This window comes from Armigeres subalbatus, chromosome 1 (assembly GCF_024139115.2).
Source record: "Armigeres subalbatus isolate Guangzhou_Male chromosome 1, GZ_Asu_2, whole genome shotgun sequence".
Classification (NCBI taxonomy): Eukaryota; Metazoa; Arthropoda; class Insecta; order Diptera; family Culicidae; genus Armigeres; species Armigeres subalbatus.
In genome coordinates this window covers 101,879,549-101,900,293 of record NC_085139.1, presented here as the reverse complement: position 1 = coordinate 101,900,293, position 20,745 = coordinate 101,879,549, and the positions used below count along the sequence as shown (strand labels likewise).

Genomic DNA, 20,745 nt, shown 5'->3' with positions numbered 1-20,745 from the left:
GGTGGCTTTATACGGCCATGAGACATGGACGTTAAAGGAGGCTGATCGGAGAGCTCTCGGAGTGTTTGAGCGTAAGGTGCTGCGGACAATACTCGGCGGTAAACAGGATAACGGTATCTGGCGGCGTCGCATGAATCGCGAATTGTACCAGGTGTATAAAGGGCTGGATATTATTTAGCTTATACAACACGGCAGACTACGGTGGGCTGGTCACGTTGTTCGTATGCCGGAAGAACGTCAAGCGAAGATAATATTTAGTAGAGAACCCGGAAGAGGCCGCAGGCTTCGTGGAAGGCCGCGTACACGATGACTTTTTGCAGTTGAAGAGGACATGAGGGCGCTCAATGTTCAGGGCGACTGGAAGCGATTGGCCCAGGATCGAGTCCAGTGGAGAAGGATAATCCATTCGGCGTAGATTCATCGAAGAGCTGTAGCCCATCAAGTATCAAGTAAGTACGTACCCGAGACCATGCGGAAGGTTTTTTTTTTGCAATAAACGAAATTTGCGGGCACTGTCTTACATGCACTTCCAGAGCAAACCTTGAGAACAAATCGATAACTTGCTTCGATGATGAGGAATCACTGATTTTGATATGCTTTTGATTGTTTTAACGATTAAAATTCAAAATCTACAACTGAAAAATCTTGCTGTGACATCAAACTGGAAACAATTTCTGCTGTTGACACCGTATCGAATGACAACGGCCAACGATGCATAAACTTCGCAGCCTCCCGCGGAATGGTAGTTCGAAGCACCTTCTTTCCCCGCAAAAATATCCACAAGGTCACATGGAGATCACCTAACATGTACATGTGTACAACACGCGTCGAAGTCGGACGCTGTGGCTTAACATTGGGCGGCTACAAAACGGTAGACTACCCCAAGAATACGCGCAGCAACTGGAAGTGGCACTCCCAACGGAAGAGCAGCTAGGCGCAGCGTCTTTTGAAGATGGCTGGAGAGATATTCGATCCGCCATTGGAAGCACCGCAACCACTGCGCTTGGCACGGTGCCCCCGGATCTGAGAAACGACTGGTATGACGGCGAATGTGAGCAGTTAGTTGAGGAGAAGAATGCAGCATGGGTGAGATTGCTGCAACACCGCACGAGGGCGAACGAGGCACGATATAAACAGGCGCGGAACAGATTAAACTCGATTTTCCAGAGGAAAAAGCGCCAGCAGGAAGATCGAGACCGTGAAGAGACGGAGCAACTGTACCGCGCTAATAACACACGAAAATTCTATGAGAAGTTGAACCGTTCACGTAAGGGCCACGTGCCACAGCCTGATATGTGTAAGGACATAAACGGGAACCTTCTTACGAACGAGCGTGAGGTGATCCAAAGGTGGCGGCAGCACTATGAAGAGCACCTGAATGGCGATGTGGCGACCTGGGGAAACGCGCGCAGGACATAATTCCGGCTCCGGATCTCCAAGAAATCCAGGAGGAAATTGGCCGGCTGAAGAACAACAAAGCCCCTGGGGTTGACCAACTACCAGGAGAGCTATTCAAACACGGTGGTGAGGCACTGGCTAGAGCGCTGCACTGGGTCATTACCAGGATTTGGGAGCAGGACGTTTTGCCGGAGTGGATGGAAGGTGTCGTGTGTCCCATCTACAAAAAGGGCGATAAGCTGGATTGTAGCAACTACCGCGCAATCACATTGCTAAACGCCGCCTAGAAGGTACTCTCCCAAATTTTATGCCGTCGACTAGCACCAATTGTAAGGGAGTTCGTGGGGCAGTACCAGGCGGGTTTTATTGGCGAACGCTGCACCACGGACCAGGTGTTCGCCATTCGCCAAGTACTGCAGAAATGCCGCGAATACAACGTGCCCACACATCATCTATTCATCGACTTCAAAGCCGCATATGATACAATCGATCGGGATCAGCTATGGCAACTAATGCACGAGCACGGATTTCCGGATAAACTGACACGGTTGATCAAAGCGTAGATGGATCGGGTGATGTGCGTAGTTCGAGTTTCAGGGGCATTCTCGAGTCCCTTCGAAACCCGCAGAGGGTTACGGCAAGGTGATGGTCTTTCGTATCTGTTATTCAACATCGCATGGGAAGGAGTAATACGAAGAGCAGGGATTAACACGAGTGGTACAATTTTCAATAAGTCCGTCCAGCTATTTGGCTTCGCCGAGGATATAGATATTATGGCACGTAACTTTGAGAAGATGGAGGAAGCCTACATCAGACTGAAGGGGGAAGCCAAGCCGATCGGACTAGTCATCAACACGTCAAAGACGAAGTACATGATCGGAAGAGGTTCAAGAGAAGACAATGTGAGCCACCCACCGCGAGTTTGCATCGATGGTGACGAAATCGAGGTGGTAGAAGAATTTGTGTACTTGGGCTCACTGGTGACTGCCGAGAAATTCGGAGACGCATAGTGGCTGGAAATCGTACATACTTTGGACTCCGCAAGACGCTCCGATCGAATAGAGTTCGCCGCCGTACCAAACTGACAATCTACAAAACGCTCATTAGACCGGTAGTCCTCTACGGACTTGTCTTGTACTTGTCTCGACATGCATGCATATTGATACCGTTTCTGGTATGGCCTCTTGCCCTCGAGGAACCGTCGACAGATCCTAGAAGAGGAACCGTCCTAAACCCCAGACTACTGGTCTATAGCCAACGGAAGTCAACGGGGTGGACACGGAAGGCCTCTTTTAGTACTCGAGTCCCAGGGTAGATGGAGGTAATGGGAAGGTTTTCGGACTTGCTAAAAATCGGAAGCTTGGAGGTTAGGTTACAAACAGTTTACTTACGGTAAGTATGGGGGTGACAATGTCAGACTGCCTACAAGGCCAACTTGCTGATCGACGGCGTGCACGAATCGCCGATGACGATGTAGGTGGTCGGCTCGATGGATTAGCCGACGGGTGGCTTGGATTGACAGTTCAGTCGACTGATGGCAGGACAGCACGTGCTGGCGGATCACGATAGTCACAAAACTGGCTTGGCTTGCTGGTCCGGAGTGGCGGACGGGTGACCTTGTCCTCGATTTGTTGTCGGGTGCCCAAGATGGGTCGACGGGTGGTGGAACTCGCTGGATTGCCGATGGTTCGGCCGCCGGATAACGGATTCCGTTGTACTCGGTAGTTATGACCAAAAAAGGGTCGACGGATGGCGGAACTCGCCGAATTGCCGACGGATGGCGTGACTCGTTGGGATGGCCGACGGGTGGAGCGATGCGGAACTCGCAGGTTTGCCGATGAATTGTTCAGCCGACGAATGTCGTGGCCGATTGAAGGGCTGACGGATGACGGAATTCTTCAAATTTCCGATGGAGGGTTCGGCCGACTGATGGCGCGATTCGCCGGAATGGCCGACGGATGGCACGATGCATGGACTATGGACTTGTCCAACGGACGGTAAAACTCGCCCAATTTAGCCCAAAGCTTTTAACACCATAACTTTTCGGAGGGAAGTCTCTTGCGAACTATCCACTTTGACTGCCAAAAACCAATAGAGCACCGCTTCGCATTATTCGCTTCCCGGTACCTCATTTCGGCTATCGTCCACATTCCCATCCGTTCCGTATGCCGTAGCGCTAGCATCCCAGCTACCAACGAAAGCCTTCATGCTGCTACCACGCAAAGTTGCACCCACCAGAGCAACCAGTGTTCTGAACCGACCCTCTTCACTTTGGCAGTTAGCAAGCATTTGGAAATCGCAGTCAAAATTCTTTTCACCCAGATATTTGTTCATTTGTAACGCTTATTAATATATTAAATAATTAAAATATTTTTGTTTTTTTTGTTCGTATATCAAAAAATCTGGTAGCCAAATTGGCTTACAAAGATATTACAGATACAGCTCCATGGTAATTGCAGTTGTGAGTAGGTCGGAAGCTCTTTTGAAAAAATGTGAATCTCATTGACCTTTTGCTTTTAAAGTCCTACAAAAACCATCGGCGTTGAGAAAAAATATGGCGTAAATGAGACTTCTGTTGTTAAGCTTCTGTGAATTTCACGAAGTCTGAACATTGCATATGTGTTAACACATTTCATTCATTGCACAGTATTCGGTGCAGTGTTGGTAAATTCTCAAATTCTCAAATCTAATCGGCGATTCAAATGATGCGTGAGTCAAATCCTTTCAGAACCATGGCCAAGAGCATCCCTCAAGATTCGAATCGCGATTTGCATTATTGAATTATTTACACATGTTCATCATTGTTGAATGCATTGAATTAACTTTTTTCGCTTGAAACAATGCAATGGCTAATAAATCCATATGTAAACAAAACCTACGCCTCAATTGCATTTTGACACTTTTTACAACGAAATCACTTTTCGGCGAGTTAGCAAATGCGATGCGATTCTGTCCGAGGAACTCAAGCGTGATGCTCTCCCTACAGATTCCTAAGCGAGTTAGCTCGTGCATGAAGCCTCGATGATTGAGATTTGAGTATGATTCTACCAACACTGATTCGGTGAATTTCATCGAAATCGCAACAGCCGAACAGTTGTGCTGTTGAAATTTTAACAATATCTGCTATTTATTTTAAGAGTGTGTGCGTTCTACAATTTTACTCATCTATAGCTTGTGACAAAGTCAGTAGCAAATAGAAAACATCACTGCCAAAACGTTCAAAAATATCAAGTGAACTTAAATTCTTGGCATTCAAATCTGACATACATTTTATCTTAAAAGCATATGTAGGATATCGACTCGTCGGAACAACATTATGGCTACCTTGCTTCAAAACCAAACCAATCACATAATCTGCGTCGGTGGTGTAATGGTCAGCATAGTTGCCTTCCAAGCAGTTGATCCGGGTTCGATTCCCGGCCGACGCAGTAATTTATTTTTGTATTTGTATTTGTATTTATTTGTATCTTCATGATGATTGCCGAAAATTGAGTTGTGCGTGCATTATTGATTGCATGGAATCCTCGAGCCCAATCAACACAGGAGGTGGAGGTAATGAACATTACATGCTTCTCCGATGCAAACATATTTAAGAAATGAATACCTACTATTCTGCTGCAATTGCTACACTAATTAATAACACATGCTTCGAATTAATGCGAAATTCAAATCGTAGGCTAATCTGACCTGTATTCTACTCAAACTTACAGATACAGCTTTTGGGCTTTCCTATTTATTTTATATACACAATCAGCTGCACGTTGAAGTGCACAAAGCATTTGCCTTAATTAATACAACCCAGAGCAAAAATCTGCGTTTGGAACGCTCTGATTCTATTCTTTCATTGAAAGGAAAAAAAATGTAACAAAAACAATCTTGGCCGAAGAACAGAGAAATCTGCCAAGCACGCACCTTTATTTCAACGTTGCACCTTTTTCCCGGTTAGCCCAAAGTGAATGAGCGAAAATTCCATTAGAAGATGTCTTTTGCGCGCATATTTCCACCATCATCACCATCCGATCCGACGTGAAGAGCTGCAGCGGCTGGCTGACCGCCCCGGCGACTAAGAACTATAAAGATTTCATCGCCATCGCCAGCTGGCGTGTGGCTCCACGGAGGAACTACTTTTCTAATCTGGCACACGGCAAGAAGCATACGAATCAGGGGGAGGGTTCAGAGCCTACGGCGGATGATTGCCTCTTCGACGGATACACAATGCAGCACATTTCGCTGGCGCTGAAACCGACCAGGAAGACAGACTTTCGAAGAAAGGATTCCGCAAAATGTGCTTCCACATGCAAAAAGATGCACGTGGACCAGTGAGTGCGGTGGGAATAGCTGCTAATGAAGTCCATACACTAGACGGTTCAGTTCGTTATTTTCCTGATTTTCATTAAGCATGTTTCAATTTTCGGACTATCCTGACCACGCAGAAACTCGTAGATGACAGGTGGGATCGCTTCGTTTCAGTTCATCAGCTGTTGCTTTATCTAAAAGCGCTTCCAGCTAAATTAAAAATTAATTCACCTTGAGTACGAACAGGCTAGTGTGCGGTTCGAGAGCACAAGAAACAGTTTCTATATAGGTAATAGGCTAGATGTATCAGAATCAGAACTTTCTGGTACAGGAGCCTCGCACAACATTCTTGCAAAGACACAACTGATTTAGGAGCAAGCCAGGAAGGTAAGACTGATCGTTGGTTGCAAGCTTGTCTGTTCGAATTTCGATGGGAAAGGATGGCAACCAAGTAACGTGTCATTTGTTTCAATATGGATTTAGTTAGAGGCTCACCAGCTGGAAACTACAACATGCTATTGATGAATACGGAGAGCATTATGAGGAAAACGCATACATAACTCACAAGAAATGGAAACTAATTTGGTAGAGTGGGCATTTAGGAGTGAAAGTAAAGGTAGATGAGAGTTTGAAGCAATATGATGCAAGTTGATTAAACATTGATTTTAAATGCGATTAGAAAACTTACCTCTTAACAGTATATGAAAGAATAACTTTATGTAGTGCGAGTGTTTATTCAAACTGGAAGAAAGGTGAGAAATAGAATTCGATTAGATAAGCTCAATTAAGTATTGGGAGTTAAAAATGATACTAAATATAATACTGAATCTATACTGAATCTGAGCTGAAACTGAACTGAAACTGAACTGAAACTGAACTGAAACTGAACTGAAACTGAACTGAAACTGAACTGAAAGTGAACTGAAACTGAACTGAAACTGAACTGAAACTGAAACTGAATTGAAACTGAACTGAAACTGAACTGAAAGTAGACACTGAAACTGAACTGAAACTGAACTGAAACTGAACGAAGACTGAAACTGAATTGAAACTGAACTGAAACTGAACTAAACTGAACTGAAACTGAACTGAAACTAGACTGAACTAGACTGAACTGAACTGAAACTAGACTGAAACTGAACTGAAACTGAACTGAAGCAGACTGAAACTGAACTGAAGCTGAACTGAAACTGAACTGAAACTAGACTGAAAGTGAGCTGAGCAGACTGAAACTGAACGACTGAAACTAGAGAAACTGAACTGAAACTGAACTAGAAACTGAAACTGAACTGACTGAACACTAGACGAAACTGAGACAGAAACTGAAACTGAACTGAAACTGAACTGAAACTGAACTGAAACTGAAACTGAAGAGCTAGAACGAAACTGAACTGAAACTGAACTGAGCCGAAACGACTGAAACAGACTGAACTGAACTGAAACTGAACTGAGAGCTAGACTGACGAACTGAAACGAACTGAAACTGAACTGAGCAGACTGAGAAACTGAACTGAAACTGAAACTGAACTGAACTGAACTGAAACTAGACAAAACTGAAACTGAACTGAAACTGAACTGAAACTGAACTGAAACTGAACTGAAACTGAACTGAAACCTGAGCAGACTGAAACTGAACTGAAACTGAACTGAAACTGAACTGAAACTGAACAAGAAACTAGACTGAAACTAGACCTGAAACTGAGACTGAGAAACTGAACTGAAACTGAACTGAAACTGAACTGAAACTGAACTGAAACTGAACTGAAACTGAACTGAAGAACTAGAACTGAAGCAGACTGAAACTGAACTGAAACTGAACTGAAACTGAACTGAAACTAGACACGAAACTGAAATGAAACTGAACTGAACGAACTGAAACTGAACTAAAACTGAACTAAAACTAAACTGAAACTAGACTGAAACTGAACTGAAGCCAGACACTAAACTGAACTAAACAAACTGAAACTGAACTGAAACTAACTGAAACTGAACTGAGCAGACTGAACTAGACAACTGAACTGAAACTGAACTAAACTGAACTGAAACAGAACTGAGCCTGAACTGAGAACTGAAGCTGAAACTGAACTGAAACTGAACTGAGACAGACTGAACTGAACTGAAACTGAACTGAAACTGAACTGAAACTGAACTGAACTGAACTGAACTGAACAGAAACTGAACTGAAACTGAACTGAAACTGAACTGTGAACTGAAACTGAACTGAAACTGAAACTGAAACTGAACTAAAACTTAACTGAAACTGAACTGAAACTCAAACTGCATTGGAATTATTTTGAACAGACATTGAAATGCTGAATCGAACTGGGTCAAAAAACATCATGATTATTGTTCAATTCATCAGCTTGTCCTCAATGCGAACCACAAATACCTACTAGTGGTTGAGCAGAGATTGATATCGCATTATTGGATGGTTAGCGGCGTACTAGCGGTCGATATATTCTACCGAACTTTGCATGCAGATGATGTGCGGTCCGTGTCCAGGCTTTACAATGCAAAATTGTTTTCAAATCCCTAGAAAACATCAAAGCACTTTGCTAATTGTTGGCCAGATTCAACTTATTGAAAGATAAGATACTGCGAGATTGGAGTATTTCCATTCAACTAAGTGCCCTCTGGCGATAACTTGAAAAGCATTTCAAATTATCTACCTGTGTTACTGGATTTCAATTTCATAATAACTGTTGTTTAGGTTTAGGTGCCTTAGAACAGAACTGCAACCGGACACATCTACTCTGGTTGTTTTAAATCTGCCGGTGAGTGGCAAAACTGCTTTCAACAGCAAAGTAACTGAAAAGCATCCCCATATTGAAAGTTTTGTTTTCTGTTGTTTGCTTTGGAAGAGGGGAGTTTCTAACGACGAGAGGAGTGCTACTGAAGCCAGTGAAGTTAGAAATCTGCAAGATTTATATATATATGGAAAATTGCAGTTTAGTTATAATACAAATAAAGTTCTTCTTCTTCTTATTGGCATTCCTTCCCACACTGGGACAGAGCCGCCTCGCAGCTTAGTGTTCATTAAGCACTTCCACAGTTATTAACTGCGAGGTTTCTAAGCCAGTTACCATTTTGCATTCGTATATCATAGGATAACACGATGATCTTTTATGCCCAGGAAGTCGAGACAATTTCAATCCGAAAATGCCTAACCGGCACCGGAATCGAACCCACCCTCAGCATGGTCTTGCTTTGTAGCCGCGCGTCTTACCCCATGGCTAAGGAGGGCCCCGCTACTTTTTTTATCTACCGTTTGACCGCTTTGAATCTGTATCCACTTTTCAATTTGAACCTCGTTTGTTTGCACATTATTTAATTTGAAAATGGTTGAAACGTTATTTAGCACGTGAGTTGGAGAAATGAGAAATGGATCATCATGGGGATGCAGAATCAAAACAAAACAACAAAAAGGGTCATCATTCACTAGAACATATTTTTTCTGTTTCTCAAAGAGGTGCTGAAGTTCAAACTAAAAATAAATCGTGGCTAAGTTAATAAGTGGTCGTTCATTTACTATGTAAGCAATTTTTCTGGGTTTTTCGACCCCCTACCCATATGTAAGATTTCTTCAATAGAAATGATTTTTTATACGTATGCCGCGTAAGAAAACGACTGACTTTCCCCCTCCACCATAAGTGCTTACGTAATATGTGGTTGGCTCCTAAAATACTTCACCAGGGATTCGCGGTAGTTGATATTTATATTTTAGGAGCATTAGTATATAAATGGTTCTATGGTGTAATGGTTAGCACTTTGGACTCTGAATCCAACGATCCGAGTTCAAATCTCGGTAGAACCTTACCAGTTTTTTTTAGTTAAAGAGTTAAATCCAAAAAGTTGAGAACCGTAAATAAAGAAAACAACAGAAAAAGCATGGTTTGAACGTTTGAACCAAAAGCCAGGCATCATGGAACGTACACACGGTCAAGCAGTTTGACCAACATTGACTCCACCTCCACCTCTCGTTTATTCAAACATCCCTCAAATTTCACCAACAGCGACACGAAACAATCAATTTATTCGACCAACAATATCACACACGAACGACCGAAGCACCAACTCGAGCACCAACCATCAAAAAATATATGGAGGTTTGTTCAACTTTACTACAAATGCTAAACATTTCGAGTGAACCTTGACTCCACCCCAGCAACTCAACCAAAATCAAACCGTTTTAATTTTTTCCAACCAGGCCGCAAACTTAAATGGTTGTTCGAACAACTTCACACGTTCAAACAAAGCAGCAACCGAAGCGTTTTCTTGGGGGCGGAGTCAATGTTTGTCCAACTGCTTGACTGGTGTGTACGTTGCATCAGATGGGCTGGCAAAACAAAAATCAGATATTTCATTATAGAAACATGTTACAACTGCGAACTCTAGTTTATATAAAAGCTTAGTTCATTGCCTTTCAAAAAACATCCTGGGTTCACATAGGGACACGGCAGGTATTTTCGTCTGTTCGTCATAGTCTCGAAAACCAATAAAAGAAACGCTTTTTTGTAAAACTGGAGTGGAGTGGAGTTCTAGCAAATGTATTGTCTACCCGGAAAAAAATTATAACGCTATTTATACCGAAGATGGATTTTTCTCCGGATACAGGCAACTTTCCCAACTTCGGAAGTAGTGCGCTGGATTCGCCTAAGATGCGCTAAACAACGCATCAATTAGTTTGACAGATAAAACTTCGGAGAAGTTCGGTTCGAAGTCCCGACTCCGAATTCTAGATGTGCTACAATAACAATACGTTGCTTTCGTTGGTTTTAGCCCCTACGACGATGGACGGAAATAGCTGCCGTGTCCCTATTTATGCATAGTTTCATTGAAAAAACTTAATAATTACAAAACTTAGATTCGTACCATGGTTTGAAGTACTGGTAGCAGTGGCAGCCGCTCCTAAATATAATACTAATTGCATGCCTGAAACGCTGAAGAAACCTATAGAAAAGCAAATTTGTTTTACTATTCATCTTATCGCATTAGATAAGTAGCTCGAAACGTGTGAAAATCATGTAAATTATCGATATGAAAATTGCGATTTTTTCATATTGAAAATGTAAACAAAATGCTCCAGCAAGGCGCATGCAGCGCTCTAGCGGACACCAGTAAAAACATGACTGCTTACAAGTTCAAACCACGATACATTTAGTTCAAACCATGATCAATTTTACCTTGTATAAATGTTGTTATTTTAATTATTGAAAACCGTTCCTCAATTGTACGATGATGTCAGTCGATTACAGATAAAAATGGCTTTCTATTGATTTATTGATCTCACTCCGTTGTCATGAAATGCGTCCTTTATGAGCTTTTGGAAATTGTGCCAAGGGGGGGGAATTTTGCAATTCAGGACGTTTTTAATTCGCTTCATTTTACTATTTAAGCAATATATACGAAAGTTTCAATGAACTCTATAACTTCCAAAATACCTTAATATGCCAATCATATTAAACAGTATGAGGTTTAAATTTCTGCCAATGATATGCTAATTTCGACTGATTTCAAAATGGTTCAAACCATGCTACGCTTTTCACTAGTTCAAACCATGATTGGATACCCTAATTATTTTATTAACAACTAGTCGATCCGGCAGACGTTGTCCTGCATAGTAGGCGAAATACGCGCTGAGAACTGCCCAAGCGAAATTCCTATACGAATCTAAATTTTTGTTTTTTCGCGATCAGCCTTACCTGTGAGTTTTGCATGAGGAAATATCATATGAACCCCGTCGGACGATAACGAACATATCTGCTGAAGGAATGATGAAAATCCATCCAGCCGTTTTCGAGTTATGCGGATACGAACACAGACCATTTCATTTTATTATATAGATAAAGCTTTTGAAGAAAGAGTCAAAAGTAAGAGTACCAGTAAAAATCAGAAAATCTCTACAAAACATTGTATATTAAGAAAAAAATAAATAATATCATCATCGGATGCCGGATTACGTGTCTAATACCTAATACACACATGCAGACATGAGCAATAATAAGTCAAATTAAAATTTACGCCATGTCTTTGTTGACAGTCGACATTGTGGTGGATAGCTCAAACAGTAAGTATAGCAATTAATTGCATATTATTCGGCAACTCGAGCCGTCAAAACCATTTTGTGTAAACATCTTGGCAATATATACATATATGTTTCAAATGGACAAATTGATATAAGAAATTTGCGAAAAAGAATCCACGTGTCTTGGAGGACTCAAGCCCTCAACCTCCTCTAGTAGACTCCTTGTACCCTTGAGTATAAGATAGGTTAGAGTTTAGTTTAAGTTGAAAACATTGTAATTCCTACATGGTTCAATTCAACCAGAGGAAAAAAATTCTAACTGCCAATTGAAATGTATAATAGCAAAAATATGACATAGCAAATAAGGATGATAGTGTTAAGAAAACACGGAACGCCTAGTCTAAGAGATGAATGCATGTATTAGATAATTGGCAAATAAAATTAAGGTACCCCGGGGTAAGTGGGACCTAAAAAAACGATAGTTCAGCAAAATTGCTAACGCATACTTGAAAACAAGGGTATTTCAGGACATTAACCTGGACATCATTATATGCTTCCGTTTTGAGTGTATGAACGTGTCGTAAGCCACTTAGTCAGTTACAAAAATATTGGTAATGCACATAAAAATTTACCTGTGGGACCCACTTACCCTTCAAACAGAGCAGAGTGGGACCTATTCTGCTCTATACTGTGTAACAAACTAATTTGAAGAATGTAGATATAATGTTCGTAATTTATGAATCATAGTATTTCAGATCATGCATGGAGTTTTATTGATTGTAGACTTTTGTTTTGGCAAAGAAAGGATTAATGTTAGAGATATAAAAACAAGACAACAGCCTTTTCTGTTTAATTGTCTGTTGTCTCTACATTAGCTTACTTTCTTACCAAATGTGTTAGATGGAAGAGATGAGCAAATCTTTTTCACTTTTGAATGAATATTTCTCTGTAACCAAATATTTCATAAATTAGAACTTCAAAAGGAACGTTTTATTCAGGCGGTGTTGTAAATTTGTAATAGAGAAATGGCAATTTATGTCTTAAGCACTTTATTTATCTGAAAACCTGTTAATCTGATTTGAAGTTTAAAAATAACAAAACACAAGTCAAAAACCTGTTGATCTATTGTAGAATAAGGAGATTGTTTGCACTGTAAACGTAAAATGTTGAAAGTTATAACCTTGCTTTTTTTCCACGAGGAGATGATTTTCCAGAAAGTAAAATACACATTTGGTAAATCAACTGTACACTACTTCTTAACAACTAAACCAACGATATCAACTGCATTTGATTCAGATCCATATGATATATGAGTGTCGAAGTTATTTTTCACTAGACAATCTAACTAAATCTAACAATCTAAAAACAGGTAAAATGGCTCTATCGAAAATGATGTTCAAATATGTCCCACTTGCCCCATGTATGTTAAAAATCAAGAGAAAGTGAAAATAGAACTTGCTTTAACCAAAACTTTTTCTCGTTTTGATGTCAATTTTAGCTCAAAATATTCTTTCCATCAATGATGAATTTAGAAACGATTATTTGTTGAAAATCATTGAATTAAAATAAAAGTGATAGATTTTGCCAGTGGTTTAAAGTGATGATTAAACAATACCATTAGTATGGTGCCGCAAATGTTTTGATTCCAAATTTTTTTGTGTCACAAAATCGTTGATAGTTCTGCTTCATTTTCTAGAACATTGTTACCATTAAAACGCGTTCACCGTTAATGGCAGCATAGTACCCACTTACCCCGTTTTCACTTGCCCCGGGGTACCTTATTTAAAAAAAAATGGGATTTATTGTGGGAGTTCAGAAGATCTTGTGGAAATTAGGGAGAATTTTCATTTTGAATTTTGGAGGATTCCCTTTATACTTTTACGGAAATTATTAGATATATTTTGAACTGAATTCAATTTCAATTCTCTTGAGTTAGACAAGAAATTCCTCATAATTTTCATGAATTTTCCTTATTTTAAGAAAAATTCTTTGAAATTTTTACAGAAAATTCTTTCAAAATTCAAGGGAAATTAAAGAGTTTCCGACGGATATTTAGATAAAGATCACATGAAATGCCGAAAAGATCAAATGAATTCAAAAGGAATTAAGATAAAATTCAGGTTCTAACTCAACGGTTGAATAGATTAAATCAAGTCATAGAAGAATTCAATCAACTTTTGCGTTCCGATGTAATAATCGAAATTCCTTTTTACATACACTTCAAAAACGCCGCCGCCGCCAAGGAAAATTCAAACAAATTCTGCCATCAGGGTTTTTTTAATCAGCACAACTCAAAGTTAAGTGCGTATGAGGTCTGAAATGCGTTGCAGTTATCAGCCGCTAGTGTTAGGTATTTTTATGTTTGATATTGTAGGCCAGACAAAGACTTTATAACTTTTGTAATTTTTTGTGTAATTTACATATAGAAGTCGCAAGAATTTATAAGTAAAAAATAAAATTGTATTTTTCCACTCACTTTGGCTTATTGATTGTCTTCAGGTATCTTCAAATAAATAGATAATGTCTTCAAATATTTTGAAAATTCTTCAAAATGTCTTCACGAAATAAATGTCTTCACATAGATTCAAATTGAAGACATGTCTTCAAATCTGGCATCTCTGGTTGCATGCGATTTATGATATGAACATTGATTTAGCTATTCAAGAATGGGATGAATTGTTTTTCTATGTTGTGTTTTTTATTCGAAAAAAGCGCCAACGGAATTAATATTGTGATTGAATTCACTGGTCATGAAAAGTGATTTGATTCACTACATAGATTGAAAGAGCATAACAGGTGATTAAATTCACTATACTCCATTGCACAGTGACGTCACGCACGACTTTTGATAGGTACTGGTCTGTGTTTACAGACGACTTTATTTTGAATTTTAAGATTCTTCTATGATTCTTTGGATTTTCGATCGATAATTACCTAAACTTATCGATAATTACCAATGTTGAATGCAGGAAATGTAAAATGTCTTCAACATCGTGCAATATGCAGATTTAATTTGGATAAAAAAATTCTAAGTCGAAACGTAAACAACAGGACCAGTACCTGTCAAAATAGGTGAGGTTATGTTTGCCGCGCAATGACCTATATGAGAACCGAAAAGAAAAATTCCAAGCTCTATCTAGGACATAAGGGCGAATGTGGCAAGAGAATTGTCTTCCTGACTTCCCTCTTTTTAAATTAAAGTGACAAGCAGATGATTTCGTTGCGGTTTTTCCCTCGAAGAAGAAAACAATGGAAACTTGCATTCTGGTGATAACCGCGATGAAATTCTGCTTGTCACTTTATTGAAGAGAAGTCGGCATGAAAATCCTCTCTTGCGACATTCTATTCTAAGAGCCTGAATTAGGAAATATGACCGTGTCATTTGCTACAAGGGATATGGTTTAAATTTCCTGGTTCGTTTGTTCTCGTATAACGTCAATCTTGTTGTTTTTCGTTAATAGGAAAAGATTCTGCTGCACGGGAAGATGTTCGAGGATTCCATTGAGCATCATTTTCAGTCCGGCGTCGTACAATATTCCCCAATTCAAATTTTCCATCTTCCACCATCTGAGTAAAATGCTTGGGTTGGTTGACTACGGTGGTTCGAAAACGTGATATCGCCACAAGCATTAATGACGGGAATCGTAAAGCCAAATGCTAGCCATGGGTGGAATGGAACTTCAAACGTGTTCTGCGCATCTGCTTCGGAGCTGATACGAATGATGATGATGGTTCCTGATCCATACGAAGAGGCGAAACAGAAGCTGACTGAACATTTTCTCCAAAGCAGCGAAAGTTTTGAATGATTCTAGTTTTGGTCTGTCTCAGCCGACGAGGAACTATCGAAATTTCTCCTTCGTGTTCAGAAAGCGGATAAGAGTTTTTTGCCAAAAACAATCAATGTCGTCAAATCACTGTTTTGGATAATTTATCAGCTACTTTGAAGATCTGAAACGGAAACCTGGAAAAGGAAAGTTTAACCTTGACGGCTGGCAACAATCAATACATCAGTCAATATAACAGGAAGCTTCTTTGATGAAATCTTCCTCTAAAGTGGATATCAATCGTCTATCGGTCAGCAAACAACGAGTTCCATACTACACAGATAGCGGACTTCTGGCGTATAAGGCAAGGTGTTCCCAATGTGGCCGATTGCAGCATAGAGATGACGAAAAATGCCTGCTCTGAGTAAAAACGTGCCATCGTTGTCACATGAAAGGACATTTTCAGTCTATGTGCAAATCCAATGTTGAACGAACTGTAAGATTATTGACAACATTACATAACATTACAATTATTACTTAGAATATTCATTTTATTACTAATCCAAAGGAAATGAAACATTCGCCTCACAGGTCGAGTCGTGACTACTTCAAGCGGACGAAGACAGTAAGAAACATTGAAACCACTGAGGACAACGACACTAGCCGGGAGGGCTTGTCAGTCTACAACATTGGATCAATATTTAGATATGTATAACAATACACCGCATTCAACCACCGGTAAGACTCCGAATGAGCTGCTTCAAAATCAAAACCACATCGAAGCTTCCTGATCTGGAAGATCTCTCTACATGAGTTACTTTTGCAGATTTCTCTGATCAGAGATAAAGCTCAGAAATTTTGGGAAAAGAACGGAAGATACCAATCGTAGAGCGGCTAAGTGACATCGCGATTGGTGATGTCGTTCTTATGCGAAATCTACATCCTTCCAATAAGCTCTCGACTAACTTCTTGAAAGAGAAGTTCCTGGTTGAACATCGCAACGGCTCAAGCATTTCTGTAAAATCATTGAAAACAGGAAAATCATTCGAAAGAAATGTTTCTCATTTGAAGAAGATTTCAGATTACACACAAAGTATCTTGAAACGGATATGTCCCCAAGTAACCATGAAGATAGAACAACCTCGACGTTCGGAAAGACTACGGCAACTATCCAATAGTTATAATTAGGTAAACACTAAGTTGTAGAAAATAAGTTTTGCTTTACCTAAAATTTATATGAATATTAAATAACCAAAAATAATAAAATTATCTTTTCTTTATAAAAAGGGAGAATGTGGATAAGCTCAAACAGTAAGTATAGATCACCGTCTTGTGTATGTCTCCATGTATGGGTATTGCCTTGGAGCATTCTAGGGTTAGACTAGCAGTGCGCGAGCTTGATCGATCATTACTTAAGTTGGACGCGTGTGCTAAACATCTCAGTATCTGAACATTTTGGAGCTCGAAACAAATACAATTTCACTGCTTGCTTTGTATATTATTCCCTTTAGAAAATTTGTTTTGTTACATCTAGGGTGACCATATGGAATCCTAAAAGAGGACATGTCCTACTTTTTACCATAAAATGTTCTCCGTTATTTAGAGAACAGTGTTTAATTTACCCTTCTACTTTAGAATTTTTACCAATTCTCTAATCTAATAAGCAAAAAGCAGGATCACCAGCGATTGTAAATGAAATAAATCTTGCCGTATGTTTGCAAAGATCAAAATCCTCCTGTCTCGTCGGAGGGCCGTCGTTTTTTTTTTTTTTTTTTACTAGGGAGAATGCATTTACACACTAACCCAAACTACCCAAGTTGCCAAACTACCACACGGAAGTGTACTGGAGTGTCGGACTCGACTCATACAATGTAATACCATTAAAACATGGCTCCACCATCGTTTCCCCAGGAACTACCTCAGTACTTACTTCTGGGGATGGCATACTAAGCAATACTCATCATTATCTTACAAGGTACTCGTCCCAGAGACTGACTTGGGTGCTCCTTACCATTCACTCCATTGAGTCTTACTTGGATGCTCTCCAGGCGCTGCTGCCATGCCTCAGTGTCAATAGCGGTAACTGCCTGGGCCTACAGATATTACGCTACGACACTCCTGCCTCCAAAGCAGATCAATCACACCACTGCCGAAGCAGACCACGCTACCCTGCTGAAGCAGGACACTCCCCATGCATCACATGTGCACAACTGTGGGTGTGTGGTACAACCCTGCTACCCTGCCGCCAAGCAGCAGCTTCTCCAAAGACCATTCGCTCCATTGACCCTTTTACGGGTGCTCATTCTAACACTCCCTGCCATGCCTCAAGGTGTCGATAGGTACCTCGACTCCTACCTCAGCATGTGCAGGTCCATACTCAGACTTCTGCTGCGCTTCGAGGGTGTCAATAGCAATAACTGCCTGGAGTTACAGTTTTGCGCTGCACCTCCTGCCTCAGCACAAACAGATCAATCCACCACCTGAGCAGACCACGCAACCCTGCCAGAAGCAGGGGACACTCCCATGCACCACATGCACAACTGAGGTGTGTGGGTACAACCCACCTACCCTGCCCTGAAGCAGCTTCTCCAAGACCATTCGCTCCATGTGAGCCCTTTTGGTGCTCCTCTACCTCCACTGCAATGCCTCGAGGTGTCGATGGGTACCTCCATACTCAGACTTCTGCTGCGCTGAGGGTGACAATAGCGGCGACACGCTTGACACTCCTGCCTCAGCACACGCAGATCCCTCGCCCTGCGAAGCAGCTCACGCTACCCTACCGAAGTAGGTCCTCACAACTCACTCTAACATCCACTGCCATGCCTCGGTGTCGATGGCGGTATGTAAGGGGCCAATCAACGATACTGCTACGACCTCTTACCTTACATGTGCAGTCCATCCTCGAACTTCTGCTGCACTTCGGGGTGACAATAGCGGTGACGCGTAACCTCCTGCTCAGCACAACCAGATCCACTCACTCCTGCCGAAGCAGCTCACGCGCTACCCTACCGGAGTAGGGACACTCCCCATGTTGGCACTCCCTGGGCTTGTGCTTTTGAAGCGGCACACAGTCCTTTGATGGAGTCTGATTAGGGGCACTTGTGGTTTTTGGGAGGATTTTCTGAAACCCCCACTGCTAAATCCCACCACGCCTAGACAGTTCTCTGACTCCAGACAGCTGGGGAGGGGTCGTCAAAGCCTTGGACATGTCCATGCTGTCCCTACTGTCCCTGCTGCCCCAGTGTCGTCGTGTAAGGGCTGTTTAGCGTCCCACTAACACAGGACTTGGGCTTGTGCGCTTTGAGCGGCACACGGTCACGTGGAGGAGCCCTTGCGGATACATGCAGCTTTTTATAGAAATTTACCAGGGCCCACTGTCAAACCCCACCACATCCTAGGCAAGCCCCACAATTTGCAGTTGGCCTGGGTGGGATCGTCAAGTCCTTGGACATAGTCCCTGCTGCCCTCATTGACTATATCACACCATTACAAGAAATCAGTTTATTTTTTCGCATATTGAGTGATGTTAACAACAAGACAAATGGGCAGCAAAGGCATAAAAACAATCCTTGGAAGCCCATGCGTGCACTCCTCTATATCGCCGCAAATATTATCCCTCACCAGCTAGGCCTGTACACCCACCCCCAACCTAGACCAGGACCATGGTGCATACGCTATGGTGAACACCACGAAAGTGGAGAAAGTGCACCAACTAGCTGCATGCAGAGCGAAACCGTTAATAGCCCGGTGCTGATTACGGCTACTGTTATGACCAGTGAAGCCACGCCTAGGAGGATGAAAGTTGTCAAGCAGCTCGAGGTCGAAAGGATATTAATCTTCGATGGTAATGGAGGTAAGGGCCCTGCGGTTACGGTAGCGCAGGAACTTTTCTCCGCAGTATGACATTGTAGTAGCATCGTCTTCGGTTCGCCTTCGTATGAGACTATTCGAGACGCAGGAAGCGATGTCCAGGTAGCGGAGATCAATACGGTGTTGAAAGCTATGAATCATGGATGAAGTGGGTTGGTCAATATGCCCGGTAAGAATATATCAGCCACCGGTAGTGGACCAATGATACAAGTGTTTTGAACCTGTTTTTGAACCATGTGGCGTGGGCTTGCGACAAGGTACCATAATGCATGATATGTATGTGCCAGCAAAAATAAGACACGCAATCATGCCATAGAAATACGTTGGCCTATATCCCTCAGCTACTAACGTATTAATAAGATGATATCGATTGTACATATCACAAATAACAGTGGCTCCGTAAAGTGTTAAACACGCCTGAGCCTACCAAATAAACCAACTTGAAAAAAAAAATGGCGCACTGTGGCACAAACAATAAAAAAAATGAACTCAAATTGAATTGTGCTCAGCAACCCATCCCTTGGTTGGAACTATCAGAAATTGAAGCAAAAACTATCTTGAGATTTAAATTTACATAAACATTGAATTCAAAATTCGAACAAAAAATAAAGATAAATCCACATTTTGAACTACAAATCTAAATCTATATATAAACCAAACCCAAACCGAAACTGAAATCGAAACCCAAAGTAAATCCCAAATTCAAATCGAGATACAAACCTGAATCCGAATCAAAATAAAGCTGCCCGTGCAATCAAGTTAGAAAGTATAATGAAGATTAGTTCATGTCATGTCCGAAACATGGCCAAAAGAACCAGTAAGTTAATGTCCCACGGACTTAAGGATAATGTAGAAGTAAATACTTTGGATTTACCTAATTCCCTGGTCATTCTTTGCGACACTATATCCGTATCGGCACTCTCACTCCGTGTGTTGTTTATGTTAATTGGAAGCTTTATAAAAATATGGATCATAGCCAGAGCCATAAGGGATTTACAGACAAGCCATCGATGGAAGATCCGACAAGCTCTGCACTGTCAACAATTTGTGGCTAACGAACGACAAAAGTTTCCATCGCAAGGGGTATAATAATACTGGGTGTGGCCTAGCCGCTTATGCTGTTCAGCTTTTTGTTTCTGTTTCAATCACCGTAGAAATATTGAAAGCATATGCAATATTCATGGAGTATACTTTATGTGCAAAAGTATAAGGGTTGGCCATTTGTCCCTCTGAATCCTATTTCCGTTGTAACGAGTGGAGAACTGTTTCTTCAAGTTCAATGGACGCATTGTTGCCTCTCTTGACATTGTTGATATTAGGAAAAAATGTATCTTCACTACCAAAGAACGTTTTTCCGATAATCAACATTTTTAATAGCAATACGTAACTTCT

At 41.2% G+C, this 20,745-nt stretch overlaps 1 protein-coding gene and 2 non-coding genes across 3 annotated transcripts in view; all 3 read left to right on the top strand.

Moving 5' to 3' along the window:
- LOC134206382 (uncharacterized) overlaps positions 1 to 3,399 on the top strand; it is a 47,071-nt gene extending 43,672 nt beyond the window's left edge. Inside the window, exon 2 of the mRNA XM_062682084.1 lies at positions 3,139 to 3,399. Within this exon, the coding sequence (XP_062538068.1) occupies positions 3,139 to 3,399 (261 nt within the window). The remainder of the gene's footprint in view (positions 1 to 3,138) is intronic.
- Positions 3,400 to 4,754: 1,355 nt separating this feature from the next.
- Positions 4,755 to 4,826, top strand: Trnag-ucc (transfer RNA glycine (anticodon UCC)). Its single transcript has one exon. It is a non-coding gene; the product is annotated as a tRNA-Gly (tRNA).
- Positions 4,827 to 9,436: 4,610 nt separating this feature from the next.
- Positions 9,437 to 9,508, top strand: Trnaq-cug (transfer RNA glutamine (anticodon CUG)). Its single transcript has one exon. It is a non-coding gene; the product is annotated as a tRNA-Gln (tRNA).
- The last annotated feature ends 11,237 nt before the right edge of the window (positions 9,509 to 20,745 follow it).